At 48.7% G+C, this 10,213-nt stretch overlaps 1 protein-coding gene across 1 annotated transcript; it reads right to left on the reverse strand.

Annotated features, from left to right (window-relative positions):
- Positions 1 to 2,401: 2,401 nt before the first annotated feature.
- Positions 2,402 to 9,993, reverse strand: LOC109888161 (C5a anaphylatoxin chemotactic receptor 1). Its single transcript, XM_031816278.1, has 3 exons — positions 9,652 to 9,993; positions 5,398 to 5,591; positions 2,402 to 4,845 (listed from the first exon to the last, which is right to left on the reverse strand). Exons 2-3 carry the CDS (start codon positions 5,542 to 5,544, stop codon positions 3,874 to 3,876), a joined length of 1,119 nt encoding a protein of 372 aa, XP_031672138.1. The 5' UTR covers positions 5,545 to 5,591; positions 9,652 to 9,993; the 3' UTR covers positions 2,402 to 3,873.
- Between the last annotated feature and the right edge of the window lie 220 nt (positions 9,994 to 10,213).

Genomic DNA, 10,213 nt, shown 5'->3' on the forward strand with positions numbered 1-10,213 from the left:
ATGCACTATCTGCTGAGATGAGGACCATGGCGGGGGTGGAGGAGTCTGGCCTGTTCTCTTGAGTGGGAGCCTGGTTTTGGTAAGTAAACTAGAATGGTGGTTACTGGATTTCTGACCCTAATTTTTGTTATTTGACGTGTTGTGCTGCTTGCATCATACCGTGTTTCAAGAAGTCTGTTACAGATGTGGTGAAGGCTTCAGGCATGATGATGCCTTTGCTTGATGCTCCAGTTGGAGATGCTGATACTGAAGCATGCTTTCAGGGGAGGATGGGACTGACTGAGGATGACCCATGGTATGCTGTGGGCGAGGTAGTAGAATAAATCTTACACCACCACAGTTCCTTGTTATACATCTTTATGATGGGTTTTCTTTCCAGTATGTTTGTTCTCCCTGTTGTGAAGGTTTTGAGTCCCTGGGTGGCATGAAGCCCAACTGGTGCAGGATAGGAGTAGCTGAGAGGACCAGATGGTTTATAATAATGCTTTGCTTTGTTTTACTCTGTTTTCCATGACCAAAGTTTTATATCTTACATGTCAATAAACAATAAAGTGTTATCCTGTTTTTGCTAAGTGACACCCTTGTGGGTGTCAAAAGGGGGACTTAAATTTCACACAATTTTTTTTTTAATGTGCTGTTTTTGAATGAGCTGTTCTCTTTTGACATGAAGGTATTTTAAACTCTGTGACTGTTATATGATTCATTGCTGAGTTTTTGTTCACACCCTGGGGGGTGTGAAAAAGAGGGATTATTGGTTCCTGTGTTTTACATTATAGCCATTACCATATATATGATTTAATATTATCTGCTGTTGGCTTGTGTTGATGTATGCAAGTGTTATGCAACATAGCTGACTTGAAACATTGTTAAAAGTGTCAGGGCCAGGGGACTTTCTCATGCTGGAAAAATACAGAAGGGAGGGCACATTCAGAGCGTGGGGTTGCGAGAACAAGCGTTTTTTTTGTTAGATAACAGGAGCCAGGTGCGTGATAACGGTATGGAGCATGAGAGCCTGGCTGCAACTTCTCTTATGACATTCCAGAATCGCATTGCAGTAGATATGCTACTGGCGGAGAAAGGTGGAGCTTGTACTATGTGTGGTGAACAGTGTTGCACTTTCATCCCTAATAACGCAGCCTCCGATGGTAGCTTGACCATGGCCCTAGAAGGTTTGAGGACGCTTAATGGTAAAATGAAATCTCATTCTGGGATGGATACCTCGATGTGGGACTCCTGGATGAGTGCGTTTGGTAAATATAAAACCCTGGTGTCCATTTTGGTATCCATTTCGGTGTTCGCTGCCATTTTAGTTCTCTGTGGATGCTGTTGCATTCCATGCATCCGTTCCCTTGCCACTAGGGTTATCTCTAAAGCCATTGACCCTTCCTCCCCTTCCCAGATGTTTCCTCTGCTGGATAAAGACCTACATGAATTCGAGGATGAGGAGGAGAGTGCCTATTTAGGTTTACATTATATCTGCTGTTGCCTTATGGGGATGTATGTATGTGTTATGCAAGTGGATCATTCCGCCTGACTTGCCTAGTTTAAGTCACATCTCTTTGGAGATGTGAAGAGAGGGAATCACAACTTTTTCCTGCGGGAAAAAAGTTGGCTTATGTAGACAAGCATTTACTTTTATTTTGAGCTGTTGTTCTCCGCTCTGTAAAATGAGGGTTGTAAGTTCCTAGGTGGCTGGTAGCCAACTTAGTACATAGTGGGATTGAATGGAGAACATGATGTAATACATATATATCTATTTCTGTTTAAAACCGTGCCTTATTTCATAGTCCCATTGGGAGAAGTTTCTCTTTGTGTCTGGATCCAGTTAGGTTGTGTCACGTCTCTGGTGAGACGTGAAGAGAGGGTTTTGTAGAGAAATGCTAATTCTTATGTAGGTGACCAAACTATTGTTGATAAAGGGCTACCACTCAGAGGTGAGCCTGTGGGGTCCCCTACAGGATAGCTCCCGCATTACACTAATGGCCAAAACCAGCGCACACACACATGATCTCCGTTGTAGCTGAACGTTGAATACCTGAAGAGGATTCTACGATGACGGACAGACAACTGAGCCAATGGCGGAAGACTACAGACTACACCCCAGCTGAACCAATCCAAAGATCCGATCTTCCAGAATCAACCTACTTTCTGTTCTATATATAAGTGGTGTACTGATTGTATCGGGCTCTTCTTCGTCTGCGCTTCCGTACGAACCAGCGGGAGAGCCGTAATTACGCTGTTCTAGATATCTTCACTCTGAATAAACTGTAGCTTGTCATACAATTTACCACCTTGTCTGAATCGATCCTTGACCGACTCGTCCGTCTACATACCAAATTACTAACATTCCCAAAACTAGAATATCTTATGAACAAAGTAGACTAAGGTTTGTAGACTTGAACATTTGCAAAACTTTTATTTTAAATTTTTAATCGCGTTGTTTTCGGAGTGTAAAGGTGAATACATTTATTGCACATGCGCACTTCACAGAGGAGGCGTTCCCTAACAGAAATATGCAGATGATAATAGAACGAGCCAATAGGATCTCGCTAAGTTGTGCTTGGTTCTGCCCAACGTGGCTCATTTGTTCCATGCTTTTTTTGGGCGAATCAAAAATGACTTTGAGAAACCACTGTGACTCGGGGCTCCTAAAGTGCCACCGTACACAGAAATGGTGGTTTTAGGCATCACTGAAGAGGCAGGCCAGGCCTGTCCTGGCTCATGATTGGAGAGTTTGTTGCAGTGTGTAATGCAGTGTAGCCGAGCTTGTTTTACACCAAGACTCGGGGCTAAATCCCCGAAAGCCCAGGTCTGATGACATCAGTGGGCTGAAGCAAGCCTGTCACCCAGCCTAAGATAATGCAATATAGTCCTAATAATGTAGTCCAGACAGTGCTGAAGCAAGCCTGTCACCCAGCCTAAGATAATGCAACATAGTCCTGATAATGTAGTCCAGACAGGTCTGAAGCAAGCCTGTCACCCAGCCTAAGATAATGCCTATAGTTATAATATATACATGTAGACCAGACAGGGCTGAAGTAAGACTGTCACCCAGCCTAAGATAATGCCTATAGCTATAATAATGTAGTCCAGACAGGGCTGAAGCAAGACTGTCACCGAGCCTAAGATAATGCCTATAGTTATAATATATACATGTAGACCAGACAGGGCTGAAGTAAGACTGTCACCCAGCCTAAGATAATGCCTATAGCTATAATAATGTAGTCCAGACAGGGCTGAAGCAAGACTGTCACCGAGCCTAAGATAATGCCTATAGTTATAATATATACATGTAGACCAGACAGGGCTGAAGTAAGACTGTCACCCAGCCTAAGATAATGCAATATAGTCCTGATAATGTAGTCCATGCAGTGCTGAAGCAAGACTGTCACCCAGTCTAAGATAATGCAATATAGTTCAAATAATGTAGTCCAGACAGCGCTGAAGCAAGCCTGTCACCAAGTCTAAGATAATGCAATATAGTCCTAATAATGTAGTCCAGACAGGGCTGAAGTAAGCCTGTCACCGAGCCTAAGATAATGCATGTAGTCCAGACAGGGCTGAAGCAAGCCTGTCACCCAGCCTAAGATAATGCAATATAGTCCTAATAATGTAGTCCAGACAGGGCTGAAGCAAGACTGTCACCCAGTCTAAGATAATGCCTATAGCTATAATAATGCAGTCCATGTAGTCCACACAGGGCTGAAGTAAGCCTGTAACGTCTGAGTTCATGTTGGCCAGCAATCACAATGGATCTCTACAGTCTGCTAGTAAAACTGCAAGGTCCCTAACAGGACTGTGGAGCACTAGATCTGTGAATCTCCCATATGTACGGTCCCATATGTACGGTCCCTAACAGGGCTTTTTAGGGCACTAGATCTGTGAATCCTCCCTCCTTAGGGTCCGTCTACTCCTGGAGTCAGAATAGTCATCGTTGAAGACTCTCTCGATGGTGGAGGGGAGCGAGGCGCGGACGGTTCGCCCCAGGCCTCGGGCGGCGAACACGTAGAGGACAGGGTTCAGGGAGCTCTTCAGGTACACCAGGAACAGAGAGACGTACGCCCCTGTGAACGACGCTCGGTAGAGCCCCGCCCGGTCAGGCCGCCCTGCAGCCAGCGCCCGCAGGAAGCGGCAGGTAAAGTAGGGGACCCAGCAGGAGAGGAAGAGGAGCATGGTGAGGAAGAGGACCCGGTACAGCCTGGCCATCTGTCTCGCAGTCGCCGAAAAGGAAGAAGAGGAGGATGGAGAGGTCGGTCCGGCGACCCCTGCCTGCCTGGCGGTCCACAGCACGGCTACGTTACTCACCAGGAACACCGTTAGCGGCAGGAGGAACCCGGCCACCGTCTCGGTCACAAACAGCCCCGTGCTGTACCCCAGGCTCTCCAGACACTGGGTAGTACCGTTGAGCTCCAGCAGGTCGGCAGTGTGGAGGTAAGGGGTAGCCAGGGCAGCAGCCAGACCCCAGAGGAGACCACACACCAGGGGAACTGCCCAGCGAGGACGCTTCAGACTGGACCAGACCGGCCTGAGGAGACACAGACATCTCTCCACAGCCACGGCACACAGCAGGAAGGCTGCGGCGTATAGTCCCAGGCCTCTCAGGAATACCACCAGGCGACAGGCCAGTCTCCCCACGGGCCAGCTACAGCTGTGGGCCAGGTACGCCAGCATCAGAGGGGTGCGGAGGAGGAGGACCAGGTCAGCCAGCGCCAGGTTCACAACGTAGACACGGAAGCTGCTGGCGCCGCGCGTCTCCCCTTGGCCCAAGCTGCCACGTCTCGTCAGGCGGCCACGCCCACGCCAGGCCAACGCATACACCACTAGGCTGTTCAAGGACACGCCCACCTAGGGACAGATAAGAGGAAGTGATGTCATAAATCAGAAGACACTGCAGGAACCTCAAGAACTGGAGCTATGCCAAGTGGGAATGGTCTTGTTCCAGCCCAACACTAGCCCCCCTGATTCAACATGGCATGGTCTTGTTCCAGCCCAACACTAACCCCCCTGATTCAACATGGCATGGTCTTGTTCCAGCCCAACACTAACCCCCCTGATTCAACATGGCATGGTCTTGTTCCAGCCCAACACTAACCCCCCTGATTCAACATGGCATGGTTTTGTTCCAGCCCAACACTAACCCCCCTGATTCAACATGGCATGGTCTTGTTCCAGCCCAACACTAACCTCCCTGATTCAACATGGTTTTGTTCCAGCCCAACACAAACCCCCCTGATTCAACATGGTTTTGTTCCAGCCCAACACAAACCCCCCTGATTCAACATGGCATGGTCTCGATTAAAGCCGATTGAATCAAGTGCGCTGGAACGAAAAACCTGCACAGCAGTACCTGTATTGATGTAGGCTGAACTATAATGATTCTCTAGACTAGAGACTCACCAGGAAGATGAGTACGGTGATTACCATCTGAGTGATGCGGCCTGTCTCTGCCTGCCAGGTATTACTACAACCCAGTCCTTTACTGGGTCCTGCTGGGCTGGGAGACGGCTGGGTCAGGAACCACTGGCTGCTGTTCACAAGGTTCATAGTGGCTCAGATAGGAAGATATAGGCCTGGAGCTGCAGTGAGGAGACCTGTGTAGACAGACAGTATGGAGATATATGTTAGTGTGGAGACAGACAGTATGGAGATATATGTTAGTGTGGAGACAGACAGTATGGAGATATATGTTAGTGTGGAGACAGACAGTATGGAGATATATGTTAGTGTGGAGACAGACAGTATGGAGATATATGTTAGTGTGGAGACAGACAGTATGGAGATATATGTTAGTGTGGAGACAGACAGTATGGAGATATATGTTAGTGTAGAGACAGACTAGCTAGACTACAGTGAGGAGACAGACTAGCTAGACTACAGTGAGGAGACAGACTGGCTAGACTACAGTGAGGAGACAGACTAGCTAGACTACAGTGAGGAGACAGACTAGCTAGACTACAGTGAGGAGACAGACTGGCTAGACTACAGTGAGGAGACAGACTGGCTAGACTACAGTGAGGAGACAGACTGGCTAGACTACAGTGAGGAGACAGGCTAGCTATACTACAGTGAGGAGACAGACTAGCTATACTACAGTGAGGAGACAGACTGGCTAGACTACAGTGAGGAGACAGACTAGCTAGACTACAGTGAGGAGACAGACTAGCTAGACTACAGTGAGGAGACAGACTAGCTAGACTACAGTGAGGAGACAGACTAGCTAGACTACAGTGAGGAGACAGACTAGCTAGACTACAGTGAGGAGACAGACTGGCTAGACTACAGTGAGGAGACAGACTGGCTAGACTACAGTGAGGAGACAGACTGGCTAGACTACAGTGAGGAGACAGACTAGCTAGACTACAGTGAGGAGACAGACTAGCTAGACTACAGTGAGGAGACAGACTGGCTAGACTACAGTGAGGAGACAGACTAGCTAGACTACAGTGAGGAGACAGACTAGCTAGACTACAGTGAGGAGACAGACTAGCTAGACTACAGTGAGGAGACAGACTGGCTAGACTACAGTGAGGAGACAGACTAGCTAGACTACAGTGAGGAGACAGACTAGCTAGACTACAGTGAGGAGACAGACTGGCTAGACTACAGTGAGGAGACAGACTGGCTAGACTACAGTGAGGAGACAGACTAGCTAGACTACAGTGAGGAGACAGACTAGCTAGACTACAGTGAGGAGACAGACTGGCTAGACTACAGTGAGGAGACAGACTAGCTAGACTACAGTGAGGAGACAGACTAGCTAGACTACAGTGAGGAGACAGACTAGCTAGACTACAGTGAGGAGACAGACTAGCTAGACTACAGTGAGGAGACAGACTAGCTAGACTACTATTTGTCTCACCCCGTCACTGCTCTGTGACTGACAGTCTGTGGGACTGGTTTTACTGCCTCATCCAACGTGTCCATCTGGGTCTGGGTAACCTATCCTTCTGTGTTGAAACGTAGATACATTTAATATACGTTTGATGGTCATATGACTCAGAGGGCTCGATTCCCAAATCCAGATTAAGCCTTGTCATGGACAAACAATGACTCTAAATGGTGACTTGACATTGAAAAGGTGTTTAGTCCAGGACCAGGATTTAATCTGGGTCTGAGAAACCTGTCCAGAGAGCCTTTAATCTGGGTCTGAGAAACCTGTCCAGAGAGGCTTTAATCTGGGTCTGAGAAACCTGTCCAGAGAGGCTTTAATCTGGGTCTGAGAAACCTGTCCAGAGAGGCTTTAATCTGGGTCTGAGAAACCTGTCCAGAGAGGCTTTAATCTGGGTCTGAGAAACCTGTCCAGAAAGGCTTTAATCTGGGTCTGAGAAACCTGTCCAGAGAGGCTTTAATCTGGGTCTGAGAAACCTGTCCAGAGAGGCTTTAATCTGGGTCTGAGAAACCTGTCCAGAGAGGCTTTAACGTGTCAAAACCACATGCTTCCTGGTACATTCATACTCTGGCTGGAGTTAGTTGGAGGAATGCACAGTGAGTGAGTCAGGGAGGTTTTGGGGGAAAGGAATGAGGACCATCCCACCCTGAAGCCATTACCACAACCTGAGTTCGGGTCACCACAACCTGAGTTCGGGTCACCACAACCTGAGTTCGGCTCACCACAACCTGAGTTCGGCTCACCACAACCTCAGTTCGGGTCACCACATTCTGAGTTCAGCTCACCACAACCTGAGTTTCACCCCTACACTCTCTCTCTCTCTCTGGGCCTGTCTACACACATCAGACACACACACACACTGTCCTACACACACACACATTGGGCGAAAACTGGTTGAATCGACGTTGTTTCATTTCAATCAGTGATGACGTTGAATCAATGTGGATTTGCAAAAAATCATCAAAGTAGGGGCATTTAAAAATGTTGTCTTCTTTTAACCTTTGAACCTAAATCTCAACCAAATGTAAATCCAAACTAGATGTTGAACTGATGTCTGTGCCCAGTGGGATTTAATCTCTCTCTCTCTCTCTCTCTCTCTCTCTCTCTCTCTCTCTCTCTCTCTCTCTCTTTCTCTTTCTCTTTCTCTTTCTCTGTCTCTCTCTCTCTCTCTCTCTCTCTCTCTTTCTCTTTCCTCTTTCTCTGTCTCTGTCTCTGTCTCTGTCTCTCTCTCTCTCTCTTTCTATCTCTCTCTCTCCTCTCTCCCCTTCTCCCTCCCTCCCTCTGTCTCTCATTCTCCCTCCCCTTCTCTCTCATTCTCCCTCCCTCCCTCCCTCTCTGTATCTGTCTATCTCTCTCTCTCTCTCTCTTCTCTCTCTCTCCCTCCCTTTCTCTCTCTCTGTCTATCTCTCTCCTCTCTCTCTCTCCCCTTCTCCCTCCCTCCCTCCCTCCCTCCCTCCCTCCCTCTGTCCTCTCTGTATCTGTCTATCTCTCTGCTCTCTCTCTCTCTCTCTCTCTCTCTCTCTCTCATTCTCCCTCCCTCCCTCCCTCTCTGTATCTGTCTATCTCTCTGCTCTCTCTCTCTCTCTCTCCTTTCTCTCTCCCTCCCTTTCTCTCTCTCTGTCTATCTCCCTCTCTCTGTATCTGTCTATCTCTCTGCTCTCTCTGTCTATCTCTCTGCTCTCTCTCTCCTTTCTCTCTCTCTCTCCCTCCCTTTCTCTCTCTCTGTCTATCTCTCTCCTCTCTCTCTCCTTCTCTCTCTCCCTCTCTCTCTCCTTCTCCCTCCCTCCCTCCCTCCCTCCCTCCCTCCTCCCTCCCTCCCTCCCTCCTCCCTCCCTCCCCTCCCCTTCTCTCTCTCTCTCATTCTCCTCTCTCCTCTCCCTCCCTCCCTCCCTCCCTCCCTCCTCCCTCCCTCCCTCCCTCCCTCCCTCCCTCCCCTTCTCTCTCTCTCATTCTCCCTCCCTCCCCTTCTCTCTCTCTCTCATTCTCCCTCTCTCCTCTCTCCTCTCTGCCTCTCCCTCCCTCCCTCCCTCCCCTCCCTCCCTCCCCTCCCTCCCCTCCCTCCCTCCCTCCCTCCCTCCTCTCTCTCTCTGCTCTCCTCTCTCTCGTCTCTCTCTCTCCTTTCTCTCTCTCTCTCTCTCTCTCCTTTCTCTCTCTCTCTCCCTCCCTTTCTCTCTCTCTGTCTATCTCTCTCTCCCCTTCTCCCCCTCCCTCCCTCCCTCCCCTCCCTCCTCCCTCCCCCTCCCTCCCTCCCTCCCTCCCTCCCTCCCTCCCTCCCCTCCCTCCCTCCCTCCCTCTGTCTCTCTCTGTATCTGTCTATCTCTCTGCTCTCTCTCTCTCTCTCTCACTCTCTCTCTCTCTCTCTGGGCCTGTCCATTCTTATCAGACATACCTACCTTCCTAGGAATTAGTCAATTACAAACACACCCTGAACCACGCTCCAACACACCCTCACCTCCTCCAATACAGCCTCACCCCCCCCCCCCCCCCCCCTCTCCACCCCCCATCCTGCCTTGCAACACACCTTCACTTTCATGCCTCTGGGTCTACTTCCACTGACTTCTGCCAACTCACTGCAGCTCTGTGTGTTCTGATAACTTATCAATTTCAACCGACCGCTGCTGAGAGCCATGGCCTTTTACAAAACACCACATAGAAACTATTTCCATTTCACAAAATACATGTGATATTTACGGTTTTGTGATAAGATACAGTTATTTATTTAATAGTTCAGGTAGGGAAGTTTTAGTGAAGGTTTGACTTACCTGCCTCTCTGCGTCTGTCGGCCGCCCTGTGCTTCTGAGACAGAGACAGAGAGAGAGAGAGAGAGAGAGACAGAGAGCGAGAGACAGAGAGAGAGAGAGAGAGGGAAGGACGGAGTAAAGAGGAAGGAGTGGCTACTTTATTGATGAAATCTCTTGAGAAGGTAGCTAGAGGGCCTGTTTCCTCTTCTCTCTATGAAGGCAACACTAAATACGTGGAGGATCATTACACAACCTGCTGATGCTTTCCTTACTGAGTCTATAGGAAGGATCAGGGTGGAGGATCATTACACAACCTGCTGATGCTTTCCTTACTGAGTCTATAGGAAGGATCAGGGTGGAGGATCATTACACAACCTGCTGATGCTTTCCTTTCTGAGTCTATAGGAAGGATCAGGGTGGAGGATCATTACACAACCTGCTGATGCTTTCCTTACTGAGTCTATAGGAAGGATCAGGGTGGAGGATCATTACACAACCTGCTGATGCTTTCCTTTCTGAGTCTATAGGAAGGATCAGGGTGGAGGATCATTACACAACCTGCTGATGCTTTCCTTACTGAGTC

Source organism: Oncorhynchus kisutch, unplaced genomic scaffold (genome assembly GCF_002021735.2).
Source record: "Oncorhynchus kisutch isolate 150728-3 unplaced genomic scaffold, Okis_V2 scaffold770, whole genome shotgun sequence".
Lineage (NCBI taxonomy): Eukaryota > Metazoa > Chordata > Actinopteri > Salmoniformes > Salmonidae > Oncorhynchus > Oncorhynchus kisutch.

What these genes read in the sequence shown, in the direction of transcription:
- LOC109888161 (XM_031816278.1), bottom strand. Translation starts at nt 5,544, where the DNA reads ATGAACCTTGTGAACAGCAGCCAGTGGTTCCTGACCCAGCCGTCTCCC. An exon ending in TCACCGTACTCATCTTCCTG is followed by an intron (nt 4,846 to 5,397) that starts GTGAGTCTCTAG and finishes ATCTGTCCCTAG; the next exon opens with GTGGGCGTGTCCTTGAACAG.